Genomic DNA, 22,977 nt, shown 5'->3' with positions numbered 1-22,977 from the left:
ATTTCAGTGATCGGCGACGCCGGCCGGCGCTTGGACCCGGGTGCGCACACGACAGGCCCCGCCGCGGGAGCGAGCTGTCAGCGGGCGGGTGATGGTGCGCGGGCGCAGAGTGACGCAGTCTGGGGATTGGGTCGGTCGTCGGAGAACAAAGTGAAAGGAGGCAGGAAGACAGAGAGAGTGAGCCCGAGTTTTCTCGCCACGGCGCTGGGCGGAGGGACTGAAGAGCATAGCGAGGGGCCGGAGCGGCGGATCTGGCCGGCGAGCGCGGCTGCAGGATGCCTGTGGCCACGGAGAGGTTCCTCAGCGAGGGCAAGGGCAGGGGACTGCAGGCTCGCCAGCACTTTCAGATTGGAGACCTAATCTTCTGCTGTCCAGCCTACACCCACGTCCTGACCATCAATGAGCGGGGCAATCATTGCGAATTCTGCTTCGCTCGGTATGTGCAGCATCTTCGCTGCAAGTTGCTCACCAAAATTGTTTTGTAGAGTAAGATCCCGTGACAGCAGCGTTCGCCTGCTGGTCCTAGTGTATGTTTGAATCTAGGGGTGCCAGAAAAAGTGGATATAAGTGGCATTTTTAATGTTTTCTGAAGGCAAGTAAAGGTGCTGTTGAAGGTCTAAAACACCATATTTGAATCACTTATAATTTCTTTTGGTGTGTCAATATCTGTTAAAGGCCAAGTGTTCTACCCACGGTCCTTGTACCTTAAAATTACAGGTATTTATAGGGTTATGTTCTTGTTTGGAATTGGATAGCCACTCCAGAGAATTCTGTGTAGTTTATAGAAGGTTCTATTTTAAAGAGCATCGAACTGTACAACACAGGACGGCCTTTTTGGACCACCATGTTTGTACTGTTTATGATTTTAAACTAATCGCTTCTATTCCATTCCCTGTCTGTTTATGTGTCTAAATGCCTCTTAAACATTGCATGAATCACTTCCTGTGGCAGTATGTTACAGGCATTCTCTATGTATAAAAGAATCTTTTGGTATCTACTTCTACCACTTTAGTGTGGTTACGAAGGTATATGGCGTGTTGCCCTCATTCGTCGGGGGATTGAATTAATGTTGCAACTCTGTACAACATTAATGACGGTCATGTTGCAGCTGTATAAAACCCTGGTTAGACCACACGTGGAGTATTGTGTTCATTTCTGGTCGCCTCATAGGAAGGATGTGGAAGCTTTAGAGGGTGCAGAGGAGACATGGATTGGACAGCGTGTCTTATGAACATAGATTGAGTTAGGGCTTTTCTTTTTGGAGTGATGGAAGATGAGAGGAGACTTGGTAGAAGTGTAGAAGATAAAAGGCATAGATAGCCCGTGACTATCATCCCAGGGTGGAAGTGACTACAATGAGGGGGCATAGTCTTAAGGTGATTGGAGGAAAGTATGGGGGGGGGCAGTGTAACGTATTTTACATAGAGACCTGGCTTTGTCAGTATTCTTGTGCCTAATGAAAAAAGTCAGTCAAACGAGTGAGATTGGCTATCACCCACACAGCTGTGCAGACTATTCCTGATTATTAGTGCCTTTCAAAGTGTGGATAAATCTTGATCCTCAGGATTTTCTCCATTAACTTATTTGTTATTGATGTGAGGCTCACCAGCCTTCAGTTATCTGACATCACTGCTTTCCTTTGTAAATAAAACGGCAACATTAGCTTCTTCTAGTCTACTGGTACCTTTACTTGTAATGAATATGCAAAAATTCTGTCAGAGCCACAACTATCTTCCTGCACCTTTTCCTCAGTGCATTCTGGGATAGATTTCATCTGGCCTGGATATTTATCAACTCTTGCAGATCCCACAATATCAAATACCTGCACCACCTCCTCAATATTGACCACCAGATTATTCAAGTATCCCCCCTGAACTGACCACTTTCTATGCTCTTTTACTTGCCGAATACAGATGAAAAGTATTAGGACCTTGCCCCCATTCCTTGTCTCTGTCGATTACCCTCTGGTCATTAAAGGGGCTCACTGCTTCCCTAACTACTGCTGATATTGTAGAATTTCTTGGGATTCTCCTTAATCTTGATTGCTAAGTATATTTCAAAGCTCCCCATGCCTTCCTAATGTCTCAAGTTCTCTCCTACACATTCTGTTTCTTCCTTGAGATTCCCTTGATCCCAGTTGCTTAAACTTGTTTTTCTTTCTTTTCCCCGATCAAACATTCACTATCCTTTGTTATCCTAGGCCCGCTAATCTTGTCAGCTTTGCCTTTTCATTCTTGCTGTAACATGCTAATCCCGAACTCACATTGCTCTTTTAAAAGACTCCTACTTGTCAGCTGTTATTTTATCCACGCGCATCTGTTCCCAGTTTACATTTGCCAGATCCTCTCATACTCTATTTAAAATTAGCTCTTCCCTTATCCTTTTCTATAACCTCTCTAATGTACCGAATTGTGGTAAGTGTTTTTCATTACCAGCACTTCCACCTGCCCAATTTCATTTACTAAGATAAAGTCAATTATCATGCCTTGTCCCTCATAGGATTTACTGCCTATTTTATAAAAAAAATACTTTTTTAGATGTACTTAACAAACTCTGCAATCTAATCCCCTTGCACAGTAGTGAGAAAGTTAAAAATCCCTCACTACCATGATTCTTTTCTTTCCACTTTTCTGTGATTTACTTGCACTTAATGTTCCTCCAATTCCTGCTGCTCTGCTTCTAGCCAGTTACCTTTATAAATCAGCGTTCTCTGCTTACTATGTTCTTTGCCCTGTCAAAACCTGTCATGATTTGGAATGCATTTGAATCATTCTTTTTAATTCTGTTCTCCAGTCATTCTCTGTTATTGCGGTTTCTCATCTTTGGTACCAGTCTAACATGTCTCCCTTGTACCCTTTCCAACCCTTTGACATCCTTCCTATTTGAAAGTCTGGTGCCAAAAATGGTTTAGCATGTTCAAGGTAGCGTCTAACCAATGAGTGTGTTTTTTTGTTTAATTAGTTCAATGTTATCTGCTAATTTTTGTACTTATAGGCAACTTTATATAAATAGCCTTTTCAATTTGGCCTGGTTCCTTGAATGATTTGTGTGTCCCAAGTCTGTCGTCATGCATTCTATTTAATAAACTAATTTATTGATCTCATTCCTTCTGTCAAAATGTATTTTTCTAAAGTTCACCCCCAGCTGCATTAAATTGAATCTTACTTATTCTCGTTAAATCTGTTGAAGGTCTTTGAGAAGTCCATATTAGACCTCCAATCTCATCAAATACCTCATGAAAAATTCACACTAGTTACTTAAACAAAATTTGCCTTGTCAAATTGTTAATGGCCCTGAGTATGTTATAGCCATTGAAACAGCACAGGTGATCCCTAAATTGTGATCGTTCAGATTAACAAAAATCCTCCCCTGTAGAAATCAGATCACTACCTGAAAACATCTTGCACAGAATAAAAATTGCTTTATGGAATTGATGTTGGGGGTGGGTGATTAAATAAAAAAAAAAATAAATGTAGCTTTTATTTTTTTGATGCCTTTGCAGATAATGCAGTCTTGGTTTATTTGCAATCGTGATATTTGACCATTCCTAGGAACACTGCCCGCTGTTCTCTTTTCCTTCCTCTTCCCTCCCCCCGCCTCCACTCTTAGTGTGGGGATACTTGTATAGATGCCATTCTAAACAAAGAGAAACAAAGATTATGCACAAAAATGATACCAGAGAAGGAAAGCTTGGTTTCTCATTATCTGTTACTTCAGAATCCGTAAATGATTTTACAACTTGCTGAAAATTAACTGCTCATTTAATCCAGGATTGACTCACCACCCCTCCATTCTTCTATCTATAGTCACCCTGCTGCCATGACTCCTGCTCGCATTCCTTAAATTTTACTCTGCTAGCAGTGTCCAAAATTCATTTATGACCTTTCTCCTTGACTCCTCCCTCTCTACCCTATAACAGCACTGGGCTTTTCCAACTGGTGTCTACCACGTATGACCAAAGTTTCTTTATCCTACCACTGGAACTATCTGTAAAGACATTTCGGGCTCCAACCTTGTCTTCTACCTTGGCTCTCTGGAGGAACTTTTGATCATTTAGTAGCTCCTATGGGTCATTTTTTTGCTTAACTGTTTATCAGAAACACTTAGAGGTTTTGCTATATTGTGGATATTGTATAAGAACATAGCGCAGGAACAGGTCTTTCAGCCTATGCTGTCTGCTGATCATGAAGGCATTCTAAGCTAATGTTTTCTGCTTGTGTCTGATCTATATCTTTCTGTTCCTTGTCTCTGTACCTTCCTAAATGCCATGATCCAGGTACCTCCCACTTTATATATTTATAAATCTCTTTTGTACATTGTTCCTCTCACTTTAAACCTTTGCCTTCTATTAAGTAACATTAACACCCTGGAAATTACTTTGATTACTTGCCCTATCTAACTCAAAATTTTATATTTTCTATCAATTTGCCCCTCAGCTTCCAATGCTCCAGAGAAAACAGCCTGATGACAAAAAAAATTGGGGTTGTAAAGCTTAATGTCACAACATGCCAATTTATAGATGCTGCCTGACCTGCTGAGTTCCTCCAGCATCTTGTGTGCGCATTTATATAATCAGATGTAATGTGGAGGAAAAAACTATAAAACAATCAACATGTACAAACAAGCCGGATGAACTCAGCAGGTCGGGCAGCATCCGTTGAAATGAGCAGTCAACGTTTCGGGCCGAGACCCTTCGGCAGCACCCAACCTGCTGAGTTCATCCAGCTTGTTTGTACGTGTTGATTTGACCACAGCATCTGCAGTGTACTTTGTGTTTACTATAAAACAATCAGTATTTCAAAAATATAATGAATGTTATCAAATATGCTGTAATTGTTTCCTTGTTTGCATGGCAGATACAACCCTTTTTTTAAAAAAGGTGTGTTTTTGTTGCAATACAAAATAAATCTGATGCTTGATTGTGTCACTACAAACATTTCAAAAGTAATATCTTAATTTCCCATTTCTGCTAAATGTATACTTTCTGATATAGTTTATGTCCACAATACCACAGGGTGTTTGTTCATCAGATATGTCTTGTGAGAAAATATTTGTGTTAATTATTGTATGGGGAATTAATACGATTTCCTTGTACTTGCACTGTTTTCAAAGGAAAACAAAGTTTGTTTTTAAAAAAAAGAGCAATTTGGAAAAACAGCATTGCAGTAATATATTACCACCCACTGCAGCATGACCCAATTTTTAAATCACTGCAGGTGCACCGATGCAGTCATGTCTAAATAAAACAAAGCACAACTTGCCAAGCTGAGACTATATTAGGTTAAAATAGAAAAGTGGCAATGAAACACATACACTTCACTGCAAGAAAGCCAGATTGTAGGCAAAACAAGATAGGTTTTACCCAGGTTCTTCACAATTGAAGATTGACACATTAAATAATACAAATGATCAATGGAGAGAAAATATTTTGAAAGCATGCCAGGCAAATTGCTGTGAGTATAGGATGACAAATGTCAGACTCCTAATGCGTAGGGAATCAAAATGAATATGGAAAGTACAGAAAAGAATTACAAGTTAGGGGCAAGAGTTTGACACTGGTCCTTAGTGTATTAAAATAGTCCTCAATCCACTTAGTAACATCATGGCTTTACATATGTGTATATTTATTTTTTATATATATATAAAAAATATATAGAAGTTGCTATCCCATAATTGGCTGATTAGATATTTGCATAAATGAGCAGGTGTAATTAATAAAGTGCAGTGTGTGTGTGCGTGCCTCTGCTAAGGTCCTGAGTCTTGTCCTCATCAATGTACTACAGTATATGACTGAAACATAACTTTTCTATTTTTGTATTTCATAACACCATTGAGTCTACTCCACCATTCGATGAAGGCTGATTTATTACTATCTCAACCCCATTTTTGTGCCTTCACCCCGTAACCTTTGTTGCAGTTACTAATTAAGAATCGACCAACGTCTGCTTTAAATATAACAAATGACTTTGCCTCCACAGCCATCTGTGGCAATAAATTCTGCAGATTTGTCAGCACTGGCTTAAGTCGTTCCTCCTCCACGCTTATAAAAGGTCATCTTTTTACTCTGAGGTTGTGCCCTATGCCAGTAAAACAGTTTGAATATCAGGCACTGTATCTGAGCTGAAAGAATGCAGCTGAAGGCCAGGGCAGGGTGGTGAGCAGAATTGAAAAGCCAAAATAAGCATTTTTTTTATAATGTAGCAGATATGGGGGCAGAACCTTATCTTGGTGTCAAAAAGGGCAAATGGGTTGCAAAAGTTGTTTCACATGGCTAAGGCTGTAAAGTCAAAGGCGATAAGGGAATGGAGCTTGTGGTGAGGGCTGACCGGTGTTTCATTGCAGAAACTTTTTCAGATGCAGATTTGAAGAAAAATCTTCATATTTTTATGATGCAGATTTGATTCTTAGCAATATGAGATATGGCAGTCAAAATGGTATTAAGGTCCTTTTGAGGGTCATTAGTACTTTTGTGGAACCTAACAGCATTGCTGTCACAGACCTTTGGGTAGTCCAACAGTAACTGTGTGGCTATTGCATGTGAACTGAAAGTCTCTCTTGGTGACAAGTAACCCAAGACAGAAATGACTAGTTTGTGAGAAGAATTATCTTAATATTGTGCTTTCACTTGTTTCTCAATTTTACTTGACATGCTAGATAAATTTTATGATTGGCATTTGAGGCCAGAGGTAATTATATATATTATTGTAAGTTTTGAATGAGAATAAGGGTTGTTTGTCTTGAGCTCGATAGTTTTGACCATGGAACATTAATTGCTAATGTTTATTGCATGAAATTTGGATTTTGATTATTTTGGTTTTGGTGACAATTATAACCATATAACCATATAACAATCACAGCACGGAAACAGGCCATTCCGGCCCTCCTAGTCCGTGCCGAACTCTTAATCTCACCTAGTCCCACCTACCCGCACTCAGCCCATAACCCTCCACTCCTTTCCTGTCCATATACCTATCCAATTTTACCTTAAATGACACAACTGAACTGGCCTCTACTACTTCTACAGGAAGCTCATTCCACACAGCTATCACTCTCTGTGTAAAGAAATACCCCCTCGTGTTTCCCTTAAACTTTTGCCCCCTAACTCTCAAATCATGTCCTCTCCTTTGAATCTCCCCTACTCTCAATGGAAACAGCCTATTCACGTCAACTCTATCTATCCCTCTCAACATTTTAAATACCTCGATCAAATCCCCCCTCAACCTTCTATGCTCCAATGAATAGAGACCTAACTTGTTCAACCTTTCTCTGTAACTGAAGTGCTGAAACCCAGGTAACATCCTAGTAAATCGTCTCTGCATTCTCTCTAATTTATTGATATCTTTCCTATAATTCGGTGACCAGAACTGTACACAATATTCCAAATTTGGCCTTACCAATGCCTTGTACAATTTTAACATTACATCCCAACTTCTGTACTCACTGCTCTGATTCATAAAGGCCAGCGTTCCAAAAGCCTTCTTCAGCACCCTATCTACATGAGACTCCACCTTCAGGGAACTATGCACTGTTATTCCTAGATCTCTCTGTTCCACTGCATTCCTCAATGCCCTACCATTTACCCTGTATGTTCTATTTGGATTATTCCTGCCAAAATGTAGATCCTCACACTTCTCAGCATTAAACTCCATCTGCCAACGTTCAGCCCATTCTTCTAACCGGCATAAATCTCCCTGCAAGCTTTGAAAACCCACCTCATTATCCACAACACCTCCTACCTTAGTATCATCAGCATACTTACTAATCCAATTTACCACCCCATCATCCAGATCATTTATGTATATTACAAACAACATTGGGCCCAAAACAGATCCCTGAGGCACCCCGCTAGTCACCGGCCTCCATCCCGATAAACAATTATCCACCACTACTCTCTGGCATCTCCCATCTAGCCACTGTTGAATCCATTTTATTACTCCAGCATTAATACCTAACGACTGAACCTTCTTAACTAACCTTCCATGTGGAACTTTGTCAAAGGCCTTGCTGAAGTCCATATAGACTACATCCACTGCCTTACCCTCGTCAACATTCCTCGTAACTACTTCAAAAAATTCAATAAGGTTTGTCAAACATGACCTTCCACGCACAAATCCATGCTGGCTACTCCTAATCAGATCCTGTCTATCCAGATAATTATAAATACTATCTCTAAGAATACTTTCCATTAATTTACCCACCACTGATGTCAAACTGACAGGTCTATAATTGCCAGGCTTACTTCTAGAACCCTTTTTAAACAATGGAACCACATGAGCAATACGCCAATCCTCCGGCACAATCCCCGTTTCTAATGACATCTGAAAGATCTCCGTCAGAGCTCCTGCTATCTCTACACAAACTTCCCTCAAGGTCCTGGGGAATATCCGGTCAGGACCCGGAGATTTATCCACTTTTAAATTTCTTAAAAGCGCCAGTACTTCCACCTCTTTAATTGTCATAGGTTCCATAACTTCCTTACTTGTTTCCCACACCTTACACCATTCAATATCCTTCTCCTTAGTGAATACCGAAGAGAAGAAATCGTTCAAAATCTCTCCCATCTCCCTCGGCTCCACACATAGCTGACCACCCTGATTCTCTAAGGGACCAATTTTATCCCTCACTATCCTCTTGCTTTTAATATAACTGTAGAAGCCTTTCGGATTTACTTCCACCTTATTTGCCAAACCAAACTCGTAACTTCTTTTAGCTTTTCTAATCTCTTTCTTAAGTTTCCTTTTACATTCTTTATATTCCTCGAGCAATTCCTTTACTCCATGCTGCCTATATCTATTGTAGACATCCCTCTTTTTCCGAACCAAGTTTCTAATATCCCTTGAAAACCATGGTGCTTTCAAACCTTTAACCTTTCCTTTCAACCTAACAGGAACATAAAGATTCTGTACCCTCATAATTTCACCCTTAAAAGACCTCCATTTCTCTATTACATCCTTCCCATAAAACAACTTGACCCAATCCACACTCTCTAAATCCCTGCACATCTCCTCAAAGTTAGCCTTTCTCCAATCAAAAATCTCAACTCTAGGTCCAGTCCTGTCCTTCTCCATAATTATATTGAAGCTAATGCTATTGTGATCACTGGACCCGAAGTGCTCCCCAACACATACATCTGTCAGCTGACCTATCGCATTCCCTAACAGGAGATCCAACACTGCCCCATCTCTAGTCGGTACTTCTATGTATTGTTGCAAAAAACTATCCTGCACACATTTCACAAACTAAACCATCCAGCCCTTTTACAGAATGAGCTTCCCAATCTATGTGTGGAAAATTAAAATCTCCCACAATCACCACCTTGTGTTTACTACAAATATCTGCTATCTCCTTACACATTTGCTCTTCCAACTCACGCTCCCCATTAGGTGTCCTATAATACACTCCTATCAGTGTTACTACACCTTTCCCATTCCTCAATTCCACCCAAATAGCCTCCCTAGAGGAGTTCTCTAATCTATCCTTCCAAAGCACCGCCATAAGATTTTCTCGGACAAGCAATGCAACTCCTCCTCCTCTGGCCCCTCCTACTCTATCACACCTGAAGCAACTAAATCCAGGAATATTTAGTTGCCAATCACACCCTTCCTGCAACCATGTTTCACTAATAGCTACAACATCATAATTCCAGGTATCAATCCACGCTTTAAGCTCATCCACCTTTCTTACAATGCTCCTAGCATTAAAATAGATACATTTAAGATACTCTCCACCTCCTCCTCTCTTTTCATCCCTAACAATGCATTCAAATTTATTATCCTTTTCTTTGTTCTCCCCTACATCTTCGGGCTGAGCGCATCCCTTCTCCATCACCTGCCTTTCCTCCCTCACACACTGTCTACTTACTTGCTCTACTGGTGAACTAACCTCCTCTCCCATAGTTTCCTCAAATTGATTTCTGCCCCCCCCATCTTACTAGTTTAAAGTCTGCCCTGTAGCCCTAGCAAACCTCCCCGCTAGGATATTGGTCCCCCCAGGATTCAAGTGTAACCCGTCCTTCTTGAACAGGTCACGCCTGCCCCAGAAGAGGTCCCAATGATCCAGAAACTTGAATCCCTGCCCCCTGCTCCAATCCCTCAGCCACGCATTCATCCTCCACCTAATTCCATTCCTACTCTCACTGTCGCGTGGCACAGGCAGTAATCCCGAGATTACTACCTTTGCGGTCCTTCTTCTTAACTGCCTTCCTAACTCCCTATACTCTCGTTTCAGGACCTCTTCCCCTTTCCTACCTTTGTCATTGGTACCTACATGTACCACGACCTCTGGCTCCTCACCCTCGCACTTCAGGATATCTGGCACCAGGGAGGCAAACTACCATCCGGGACTCCCGATCACCTCCACAGAACCGCCTGTCTGAACCCCTGACTATCGAGTCCCCTATTACTATAGTCCTTTTTCTTCTATCCCTACCCTTCTGAGCTACAGGGCCGTCCTCTGTGCCGGAGGCCCGGCCACTGTCACTTCCTCCAGGTAGGCTGTCCCCCCCCAACAGTACTCAAACATGAGTACTTATTGTCAAGGGGTACAGCCACTGGGGTACTCTCTAGTACCTGCCCCTTCCCCTTCCTGACCGTGACCCACCTATCTGCCTCCCATGGCCCCGGAGTGACCACCTGCCTGTAACTCCTCTCTATCACCTCCTCACTCTCCCTGACCAGGCGAAGGTCATCTAGCTGCAGCTCCAGTTCCCTAACTCGGTCCCTCAGGAGCTGCAGTTCGACACACCTGGCTTGACTGGCTTGACACCTGACACACTAATTCTTGTTATGCTGCAGCAAACAGATAATGGGTATGAAGTTGCAGTTCATTTCTGCTGTTGAGCAGAAGGAGGTACAGATTAGACATCCATTAAAATGCTTTGCAACCATAGTGACGGGAAGTGTAAACACTTGTGCTTCTAAAGCGCAAAAAGATGAACTATTGTGACAGAAATTACAACATCCTTACCTCGAGTCAGAAAATTGAAGGTTCGGGTACTTTTCTGTTGATTAGAGCAGAAATTCAGTCTGCCTCTTCAGTTCATCTAAAGATGGGTGCAGTGTTGGAAATATATTTTTGAAATAAGATCCCTTCCAATGATTTTTTTAATGGATCTTATTTTTCTGTTGTTCTGAAGAGTAGAGCAATTCTCTCACCAATATGGCTAAAAAGTATCCAGAAACAAGTATCTATCTTGCCTGTTTATTCATTTCCATTGATCTGGGGTACACAGACCCTTTGCTTAATGGAATTCATCCAAGGCATAAAAAGGGTTGGGAACCCTTACCATAGATGCTGCCTGAACTGCATTTTGTCTGTGTTATTCCTATCAGTTGTCATCTCTCTCGCATATGTCATTGCCTTTAACATGGCAGCAGACATTAAGATATTTGGGCTTTTTGCATCTAGAATTTAGTTTGTTTCAGTGAAATTTAACTTGAAATGTGGTCATTTATTTCTTTTTGCTTCTGTAATAGAATAATAGAAAAAAGCGCAGAAACAGGCCCTTTGGCCCATCTAGTCCATGCCGAACCATTTAAACTGCCTACTCCCATCGACCTGCACTGGGACCAGAGCCCTCTATATCCCTACCATCCATGTACCTATTCTAACTTCTCTTAAACATTGAAATCAAGCTCACATGCACTACTTAGAAACATAGAAAACCTACAGCACAATACAGGCCCTTCAGCCCACAAAGTTGTGCCGAACATGTCCCTACCTCAGACATTACTAGGCTTAGCTATAGCCCTCTATTTTACTAAGCTTCATGTACCTATCTAAAAGCCTCTTAAAAGACCCTATCGTACCTGCCTCCACCACCGTGGTCGGCAGCCCATTCCGCACACTCACCACTCTGAGTAAAAAAAAACTTACCCCTGACATCTCCTCTGTACCTACTCCCCAACACCCAAAACCTGTGTCCTGTTGTGGCAACCATTTCAGCCCTAGGAGAAAGCCTCTGACTATCTACATGATCAATGCCTCTCATCATCTTATACACCTCTATCAGGTCACCTCTCATCCTCCGTCGCTCCAAGGAGAAAAGGCCGAGTTCACTCAACCTATTCTCATAAGGCATGCTCCTCAATCCAGGCAACATCCTTGTAAATCTCCTCTGCACCCTTTCTATGGCTTCCACGTCCTTCCTGTAGTGAGGCGACCAGAACTGAGCACAGTACTCCAAGTGGGGTCTGTGTACACTGTTAAGATTTGTGCTTGCTCACTTTTGCAATACGTTAAACTATCCAGGCTGTTCTTGTAAAAAAATTTGGTTTAGTATTTGCAGATGTTCTGAGATTTAGTAATTAAAGAGTTGTTTACCAAACCTTTTTTCATATTTGTGTTGTATTTGAGAGCACCCGAGACCTTGCTGATGAGGTAGCTAACTCAAAAGTCAAAACTTGTCTTTACTTTCTTTTATTTTGCTGTTGTCAGCTGTGTGCCTGTGCTATGCCTGGTAAAATGGCTGCAATCTGGATTGACTGGCTCTGAATGCTCACTACTCTGCTCTGTCAGATTTCACAAGAGTAAATGGCTTGCTTCAGTCTGGCTGCTTCCCGGACTGTTAACCCCGGAGCTCTATATTGTAAGTAATTGGAAAACATTCATTGGAATGGTGATTTTAAAATGTTTTTAAAATACCATTATTAATATGCTGAGCTTATATTACACAGTTTATGATTCCCTTTTTAGAAATTGATTATTAATCCTATCAAAATTAATTTAACAGTGGGAATAATAGTGTTTTGATGCTGTGATATATGGATTTTAGTTACCTGCTGCCTCAGCACTTTAACCACCATGGCTGGGCAACCTACATGAGCTTTTTGTTTTGTATTTTATTTTCAAAACTTTATTTTTATTTTCCATAGATCTTCACCTTTCCCCATGCTTTTGAGGCATAATTTTATTTCTATTATTTAACCATGTATCTATTACATGTCTGCACCTTGCCAGGTGGCTTGGACTCAAGCTTTTCAATTCTAGTCTTTTTTTTAGTATTTTCCATGATTTTTGTTGACAAACCAGAATCCTTACCTATTCTGCTTTCCTACCATCCTCCTTTTGTGTATTGATGCAACTTCTGTCCATGCCTGTCTTGCCTAGTGAAAGGCAGAGTAAGCCTTCTGGTAGCCAGCAAATCCAATTTCCCGATACTATTTTCTCTTCTCCCTACTTACCCCCCCCCCCCACCCCACTTGGGGAGGTGGCAAGAAGACATAAGTAAGTGCAGATGCTGGAATTTGGTGCATAAAAACTTCCTCCAGCCATTTTGTTTTTTTATTCTATCGGGGAGATGGAACCTGCTAACCACCTTTGCAATTGACACAGAGTCCCAATTAGAAACATCAATCATCCGTTTGACTCTACAGATGCTGCTTGATCTGCTCCGTTTTTTCCAGCAGTTTATTTTGTGTTCCAGATTCCAGCATCAGTAGTTGCTGGTGTCTCCTGTAACTAATGGGACTCTGCAATTGGGCTTGTCTCTTTATGTTTCACTCAGGATGGAACTGTCACTTAAGAACAAGACCCGTTTCATCCATGAGCTTGTTGCAGATGAATGCATTGACGTTGTAGCCTTGACTTAGGGAATCAACGGAAGAGCGATTGTAGTTTCTTTTAGTAAAATCAGTCTACATGTACTGCACAGTTTGAGGTGGTATAGTTAATACAGCTAACTAATGCCTTCATCTGTCTTTCTACTTCTGGAGACTCTAGCAGGAACTTGCTTCTTCTCAAACACAAGAAAATCTGCAGATGCTGGAAATCCAAAGCATCCAAGTCCTGATGAATGGTCTCTGCTGGAAACATCGATTGTTTACTCTTCCCCTTAGATGCTGCCTGGCCTGCCGAGTCCCTCTGGCATTTTGTGTGTCTTGTGTGTATTGCTTCTTCTGGCTTTTTTGTATTCTATTGAAGACATTTGTGTTTTGAAATAATTCAGTCAAGTATCATGTGTCTAAAAGGCAGTTATTTGCTTACTTCAACCCTAGTCCCTAATTCTGAACTTTATTAAATGATTCTTGTAACTCTTTGTCTTTGGAATTCACAGTCCTCTGTTTGAGGTTACCTGCATACAGGTCCTCCTACCAATAGTCACGGTCAGTGCTTCAGGTTTGCCATTTCACATGATCCTTCCAAGCTGGTTAGTGGTATGGCATCCGCACTGGACTTTAAGGCGAGTGGTCCCAGGTTCAGATCCAGCCAGTTGCTTGCTTTCCATTCATGCTGTGCCGAGCATTGAGCTAGTAACTCAGCCTCATTTAAAAAGCACAGACCAAAAATGGTAATGAAAAAGAAAGGTAGCTGCCTGATACACCACAAGGCGCAGAAAGGAAGAATAACGTGACCTTTCTGCCATGTTTGTAACAATCGCCAAGAAGGCTGTCTCTGATCAATTTCTTATTTCTCTTATCAATCCAAGTTTACCTTCTCACTCTTTCAAGGGTATATCTCTGGGCAGAAGCTTCAACTCAAATCCTTTATCACTGTGCTTTCAAATTTTCATCTACTTTCTTCATCATTACATTTCACACTTCTCTGATGTAAAGGGTTGTCAATAGCTTTAATGCCCGAGGCCCCATTAAAGCTACTTGTCCCACTCTAATTGATATCCAGTTTTGTCATATCCAGGAAATTCTGGTTTGAACACCTTTTGAAATTGTCAAATTGATTTGATGTAGCCATTTTATGGATTGTCAGGATGCTTTTTAGGATAATTTCTAGTAAGTTTTTTTCTGTTAGTACATCGCTATTGTGCGGAAAATGGATGCGGAGGTAGTGGTATGTTCATTGTGTGAGATGTGGGAAATTTTACAAATGTATTGAAGTGCATCAAGCTGCAGCTCGATGATCTTCAGCTCACATGGGAGATTGAAGAGGTGAGAGATAGGAGCTACAGGAGGTAATCATGCCTAAATTGCAAGATGCAGATAACTGGCTAATTGTCAGGAGAGGGGAGTGAATAGACAGCCAATATAGAGTACTCCTATGGCAGTTCCCCTCAATAGTAAGTATACTGCTTTAGATACTGTTCAGGGAGATGACCTATCGGGGGAAGCTGAAGTAACCAGGTCTCTGGCACTCAGGAGCTCTGTGCCTTGGAAGGGAAGTGGGGAGAAAAGGAATGTGGTAGTTTTGGGGATTCCATAATTAGAAGAGCAGAAAGCAGATTCTGTGAACTTAAGAGATACCTGAATAATATGTTGACTCCCAGGTGCCAGAGTCAGGAATGTCTTGGACTGGGTCCACAGCATTCTAAAGGGGAGTGGTGAGGAATGAACAGCCGGAAGTTGTATATATTGGTACCAATGACATAGGTCGTCAAGGGAAATGGTCCTGAAAAGGTGAAAAGCAGAACCTCTATGGTGGTAATCTCTGGATTGCTGCCTGTGCAAGTGCCAGTGACGGTAAGAATAGGATGATGAGGCAGATGAATGTATGGCTGGAGAATTGTTTTATGGAGCAAGGTTTCAGATTTCTGGATCTGGGGAAGGTATGACCTGTACAAAAAGCGTAAGTTACCCGAGGGAGACCAATATGCATCTGGATACCCAATACCCACCTGCTTCAAGCAAGCATCAATTATACCGGTGCCCAAGAAGAATGTGGGTGACCTGCCTCAGTGACTATCATCCAGTAGCACTTGCGTCCACAGTGATGAAGTGTTTTCAGAAGTTGATAATGAGATTGTATATTCTGCCTGAGAAGTGACTTGGATCTGCTCCAATTTGCCTACCGGAGCAACAGGTCCACAGCAGATGCCATTTTATTTGCTCTTCACTCAACCCTGGAACATCTGGACAGCTAAGGTGCATACATCAGGATGCTCTGTATTGACTACAGCTCAGCTTTTAATATAATCATCCCTTTAAAATTAATCAGTAAACTCCTAGACCCTGGCTTCAAATCCTCCTTGTGCAATTGAATCCTTGATTTCCTTACTTGCAGACCCCAGTCAGTTCAAACTGGCAACAACATTTGCTCCTTGAACTCCACCAGCACAGGTGCATCACAAGGCTGTGTGCTTAGCCCCCCTGTTCTACTCAATTTACACTTACACTGTGTAGCTATGCACAACTCCAATGCCATACCTGAGTTTGCTGACAACACCATTGTCATATGCTGAATCAAAGATGGTGATGAATCAGCATTTCAGATGGAGATTGAATTGAAAATCTTGCTGAGTGGTGTCATAACAACAATCTCTTACTCAATGTCAGCAGGACCAAGGAACTGATTATTGACTTCCGGAGGAGGAAACGAGAAGTCCATGAGAATCAGAGGTGGAGAGGGTCAGCAACTTTAAATTCCTTGGTGGTAGTGTTATTTTGGAGGACCTGTCCTGGGCCCAGCATATAAGTAGAGTTACGAAGAAAGCATGGCAGCATCTATACTTCATTTGGATTTGTGACGATTCGATGTGACATCTCAAGCTTTGACAAACTTCAATAGATGTGTAATGAAGAGTATATTGACTGGCTACATCACAGCCCGTTATGGAAACACCAATACCCTTGAACAGAAAATCTTATAAAAAGTAGTGGATACAGCCCAGTCTGTCACAGGTATAGCCTTCCCCACCATTGAGCACATCTACATGAAACACTGTTGCAGGAAAGCAGCATCCATCATCAGGGACCCCCACCATCCAAGGCGTGCTCTCTTCTCGCTGCTACCATCAGCAAGATGGTACAGGAGCCTCAGAACACTCACCACCAGGTTCAGGAACAGTTACTACCCCTCAGCGAGCACACTGTTGAACCAAAGGGGATAATTTCACTCAATTTCACTTGCCTTATCATTTAAATGTTCCCACAACCACTGGGCTCACTTTCAAGAATTCTTCAACTCATGTTCTCAATATTTATTACTTATTTATTTGTTATTATTTTGTTCTTTTTGTATTTGCATTATTTGTTGTCCTTTTTACACTGAAAGACCAGGCCAGCTTGGTCTTTCAGTGTAAAAAGTGCTGGCCTGGTCTTTCATTGATATGTTATGGTTAATATTAATATTCTACAGATTATTGAGTATACCTGCAAGGAAATAAGTCTCAGGGTTATAAATGGTATCATACATGTACTTTGATTTAAAAAAAAACCCACTTTTAACTTCGTGTTCTTGCCTTTTTGGGACTATGTAAGTGTAAGCTCCCACTACTGTCTGTATATCCTCCCTGTGACCAGGTGGGTTTCATTCATGCGGGTTAGTAGGTTAATTAGTCATGGGTGTACGTAATTATGTGTCACGGGTTCGTTGGGTTGGAAGGGCCTGTTACCATGCTGTATCTCTAAGGAAAGTAAAATAAGTTAATGTTCTTACTTCCAGCTGGTTTTCTATCAAGTGTTTGGTGTTATCTGATTTGTTTTTGTGTTACCTCTGTTACTATGTTGCTGTCCCACCTGTATATTAAGGCTCTCAGCTTTCATTCTATGTTCTAAGTGCTCCAGAATTTCTGTCTTATTTTTAAAGAATGTATGCTGCTTGTCTTGGGTCATAAGCCTACTCCTCATCCAGTTTATCTGCATGCATTTGAATAGATCTTTCCTCTTCTCTCCATTCTCATTTCTCTTCAACCCACACCTTGTGTAAATGCCATTTTAGAGAAGTTTAACTCATAAGCTTTACCCTTGCTTGGTAATATGTCTATTTTTAATGGTACAGAGCTTTCAATTTATCAGCTGCTTTGAGAATTGTTGTTCTTGGATTTCGTGAAATGTCAAATCAATGGCTATTCTGTAAAATTCCCTTAAGTTTTAAAAGTATATCCCAGTCTTTAACTAGTTTATTTTGCCTAAGAGAGCTTTTAGCGCCTGAGGTGCTTACTGACTCCCAGCAGAGCAATCTCATTGGAGATAAGAAAGCAAAAAAATACAATATCATTCAACACACACAAAATGCTGGTGGAACGCAGCAGGTCAGGCAGCATCTATAGGAAGAAGTACAGTCGATGTTTCAGGTCGAGACCCTTCGTCAGGACTAACGGAAAAAAGAGATATGAAAGTGGGAGGGGGAGGGATGATTCTAAGAGCTGGGAAGTTGATTGGCAAAAGGGCTACAAGGCTGGAGAAGGGGGAGTATCATAGTACGGAAGGCCTTGGAAGAAAGAGAAAGGTGGAGGGGAGCACCAGAGGAAGATGGAGAACAGGCAAGGATTTATTGTGAGAGAGAAAGAGAGAGAAAAAAGAACTTAAAATTAAAAATTGGGGATAAGGTAAGAAGGAGAGGAGGGGCATTAACGGAAATTAGAGAAATCAATGTTTATGCCATCAGGTTGGAGGCTACCCAGACGGAATGTAAGGTGTTGTTCCTCCAGCCTGAATGTGGCTTCATCTTGACAGTAGAGGTGGCCATGGATTGACATATCCCTCCCCCTCCTGTCTTCTCCTATCATATCGGGCCTCCCCCTCCCCTTTTCACTTTCAAATCGCTATCTCTTTTTTCCGTTAGTCCTGACGAAGGGTCTCGACCCGAAACATCGACTCTACTTCTTCCTATAGATGCTGCCTGGCCTGCTGCATTCCACCAGCATTTTGTGTGTGTTGCTTGAATTTCCAGCATCTGCAGATTTTCTTGTGTTTGCGACAATATTATTCACTTGCTTAGTAGCAAATTTTCAATACTTTTTTTCTTGCCACCTATCTACACTAGGCATATGTTTTATAAATCAACTGTTAATTAACCTAGCAGCATATCTTTGAGATGAGGGAGGAGCCCAAAGTACCATGTGGAAAACTTGCAGTGTAGTGGTTAGCTGGCTAATACCAGCGACTTAGATTCAATTCCTGCCGCTGTCACTGTACCTTCTCCCAGTGATCACGTGAGTTTCCTCTGTGTGCTCCATTTCCTTCCACAGTCCAAAGACTTGCTCTTTGGTAGGTTAATTAGTCGTCGTAAATTGTCCTATGATTAGGCTAGAGATAGATCTTGAGTTGCTGGTTTGGGGGGGGGGGGGGGGTGTCTTAAAGGGCCAGAAGGGCCTATTCTCAATAAATAAATGCCAGTTGAACACAGAAGATCAAGATTGAATCCAACTAAGGGATCTGTGTGGCACATGGCTAAGATAAATTTGAAGTGAAGCACTACTGTTGTTGGGGAATACAGCAACCAAATTTGATGTTACAACCTTTCTGATGTTAGAAAAACAAATTGGCATTACCGATGAAACAGTAAATATGACTTCTTGGTGAGGCCCAATGTAACAATGATTTAATTAAGCTTTTCTTTTGTTCAAAATGTCATCCATATAAAACTGAGTTAAAGTACAATAATTTTCTCTGAGGCTTGTGATTCATTGAAACTTTTTGGTAAAAGCGAACAGTCTTTGAATGTTGTTCAGGCAGCACTATATTTTTGTTGAGCAAGGCGAGAAAGATTACTGGAACTCAAGTCACAAGCCTTTTAAGTTAATGTTGTACTAATGTCTCTTCTAAACATACCTGCTGAGGAAAGGATTGTTCTGATTAAATTGGTCAGTTTTGCTCTTTCCAGATGTAGAAGGGAGCTGTTATCTGTAGTTTATTTTCTTTTAAATGACCTGGCAAAAGGATTGTTTCCAAGAGAATGTAGTTTAATTATTTGACCAAATCGTATGGTACGTTAGGAAATAACTGACCTTTATTAAGGAAGTAAGCCCGTTAAGTTAGGAAATAGGTGCATGTGGTCTTGAAACTGATTATTGTGCTGCTCCTACAATAGCTGTGGCGTAGTGAATGTGTTTGACTATCCAATAATTTCTTCTCATTTTTTGTTCTTGCAGTAAAGACGATTTAGCAAAGTGTGGACGATGTAAACTAGCATTCTACTGCAACGTAACCTGCCAGGTAAGATCCAAGTCTGTGATCAGCAAAATTTGCAAAAGCATCAATGTTAAGTGGTCTCCTGACCTCACGATCTACCTTGTTATGGCTTGCACCTTATTGTTTCCCTGCTCTAAAACTGTAACTTTGTTCTTCATTCTTGTGAATTTACTTTTCACAATAGCAGAAAGTAAGCTTGTTACAATGAAATCCGGTTTCTGTGTTGTTTTCATATCAATTAAAATATTAAAACACTCATTTCACCTTGCATTCCAGGCAAAAGATTTAACTCCATGATGAAGGCTTATTGAGATTCCAACTCACTGACCTCCGCCCCCCACCCTTACCCCCATCCCTATCTATTATTTTAGTCTGGTTCTCTTTCTCTGTCTTTTTTCCCCTCTCACTATAATCTCTCCCCCCAGCCCTACCTTTCTTTCTCTTTTATTTCCCATAATTCTCCACCTTCCCCCTAGCCCATTTCCCTTCAGCCTATCACTTCCCAGCTCTCTACTTTATCCCTCCCCCCACTTCTTATCCCCCCCCGACCATCCCATGTTACTTCACTCCTGATGAAGGGTTTCGGCCCAAAACGTCGTTATTACCTCCTCCCATAGATGCTGTCTGGCCTGCTGAGTTCTGCCAGCATTTCGTGTTTTTTGAGATTTCTTTGTTAGTTTGATCTCTTTTTGTTGGATTTCACTGTTTCTTTCAATAGTGTATAATGTTTGCCTATAGAATGTTGAACTGTGTCTGTGCTGACCATGGTGCCAGCCTCACTCATCCCAACTGCCTGCTCCTGGCCCTCTGTTCCCTGTCTGAATGCCTCTTAAATGTTGCTGCCACTTATGTTTCTCCCACCTCCTCAGAAGCATGTCCAACGCACCTTCCACTCTGTTTAAAAAAAAATTTTTTTAATTGCCTTTAAAACTTCTCCCTTTCATCTGAAATCTGTGCCCTCCAGTATTTGACATTTCCACCCCTGGAAAAAAGACCATCTATTCCATCTCTGCATCTTATAGTTTTATATACCTGAGGTTGCCAGCACACCAGAGAAAACAATCAAGTTTGCCCTTGTAGATAATGCCCACCAGCCCGTGCAACAACGTGGTTATCCTCTTCTGCATCTCCTCTATAGCCTCCACATCCTTTCTGTGTGGCAGTCAGAACTGCACCTGGTATTATAAATGTAGCATAACCAAAGTTTCATACAGATGCAAAGCAATTTGCAGAGTTTTATACTCATTGCCCTGACCATACCTTGCAGTATGCTTTAACAACCTTCCTCATTGTCCATAACTCCACCAATTTTATTGTCATCTACAGACTTACAAATCTCACCACCCAGTATCATCCGAACTATGGTCCCAGCACTAATGCTTGTGGCACCCCACTGATCACAAAGCTGCAGTCAGGGTAACAAATACTTCTCCAACACTACCCTTCATCTTCTGTGACCAAGCCATTTGTTTTCTTTCCAACTTGCCAACTCACTATGGATTCCATGCGGCTTAATCTTCTGGAATGGCCCATCATAACTGACCTTATGGAATCCTTTACTTAAAAACATGCAGTTACATCCACTGGACCATTAATTATCCTTGTTGCTTCCTTTTTAAAAAAAAATTAAAATCATATTTGTGAGATAGCACTGCCCTCACACAAAGCAATGTTATTTTCTCTAGTAAGTCTTTGCTTTTGCAAATGCGAATTAATTTTGTCCCTATGACTCTTCAGTCATTTCCCTACTACTGATGTAAGGCTCACCAGCCTATAATTTCCTGCATTATTCCTGTTGCCTTTCTTAAAGGAACAAGGTAAAAGAAATTTACCATAGCGGTTTTTAGGTACAAACATTTTCTATCTGGTCTTTCATTGAATCAATAAGAATGGAAAAAGTAAAACTGGGAATTCTACTTTGTCATCTCTGTATTCTCATAATGTCTGTATATTGAATCTCAGATCTGAGCATGCTTAAGGACAGTTGCCTCTTGAATAGATTTCCAAAGATACAACCCTCCTTCATTCAGTTTCAAATGGCTGACTCCTTTATGCTTGAGTGAACAGCTTCTGGATACAACCAGTCAGCACCTATACCCTATTCCAGGGTAAAGGCCAAATGTCAAATTTGAGTTTGTGTTATATGCACAAGTACATGTATGCACAGGTGCAATGAAAAACTTACTTGCAGCAAGATCACAAGTACATAGCATTTTTTAAGTAGCATTCATAAGAAAAATCACATTATACATGATATTTACAAGAAAACTCTATTAGAATTAAAAAAAAACACAAACACGAGAATATCTGCAGATGCTGGAGATCCAAAGCAACTCTCAAAATGCTGGAGGAACTCAGCAGGTAGTGCCTCCTGTGGATGCTACCAGTAATGGGGAGGGCTGTGCCCATGTCTATTACTCTCTACAGCAGCTTGTGTTCCTGCACATTCAAATTCTCTACCAGACAGTGAAGCAGCCAGTCAGGATAGTTGCAAATTGTTCTTGTAATTTCTTTATATGCACTGTTTTTTTAAGAGTTGCCTTCATCTTCCTGAAATAGGATATTCAGTGGGCAGGAGGAGCACAAATGTATGAGCTTGTCAGAAGTGTAGCAGTCAGTGTATGCGGGTCAAAGTCAATATTGTTGGATTTTTCAGACTTTACTAGTGTCTTGGGTATATGAGCAGTGACCTTCTAAATGCTGACAATTTTAGACTAGTTACAAATAACATTTCATTCTTTCAATGTAAAAGGTAACAAAAATGCTATTGATCTAGAGAGGTGGATTGAATACTCTGTGATAGAAGGAGACTTTTGCAGGTGAATCATATCCAACCCAGTAATGCATAAGAGGATGGCCTCTATCCTTGCTATTCTTCTCCTTTCACATTTCTCCAATATTTCTACTCTTCTTATTCCCAACATTGTTAAGTTAGGTTTAAGTATATTGTCCATCAAGTGCTTTACATCAGAACCGATCTTGTATGATGTGGTGGGGATGTGAGATGGTTCAGTTCTGGAAACAGCAATAATAAAAGCATTGTCTGATCAAGTTTGTAAAAGGGAACATAATAAATTTTGTCTTGGTAGATAATTTTTGCTTTGAAATCACATACTAGTGAAAATTGTTTAGATTGGTTAGAGAAGATTGAGGAGGGGTGGGTGAGAGTGAGGGA

At 41.1% G+C, this 22,977-nt stretch overlaps 1 protein-coding gene across 2 annotated transcripts in view; it reads left to right on the top strand.

The window, feature by feature from the left end:
- Nucleotides 1-22,977, top strand: part of LOC140730442 (N-lysine methyltransferase SMYD2-like) — a 55,461-nt gene that overhangs the window by 3,181 nt on the left and 29,303 nt on the right. The window contains exons 1-2 of one of the 2 annotated variants that reach the window (XM_073050851.1): nt 92-436; nt 19,763-19,826. In XM_073050851.1, coding sequence (XP_072906952.1) covers nt 276-436; nt 19,763-19,826 — 225 coding nt within the window. In that variant the 5' untranslated portion in view covers nt 92-275. Of the gene's footprint in view, nt 1-91; nt 437-19,762; nt 19,827-22,977 lie in introns of those variants that run through there. The other variant, XM_073050852.1, reaches the window with a different exon arrangement.

Source organism: Hemitrygon akajei, chromosome 7 (assembly GCF_048418815.1).
Source record: "Hemitrygon akajei chromosome 7, sHemAka1.3, whole genome shotgun sequence".
Lineage (NCBI taxonomy): Eukaryota > Metazoa > Chordata > Chondrichthyes > Myliobatiformes > Dasyatidae > Hemitrygon > Hemitrygon akajei.
This window is presented reverse-complemented; position numbering and strand designations above follow the sequence as displayed.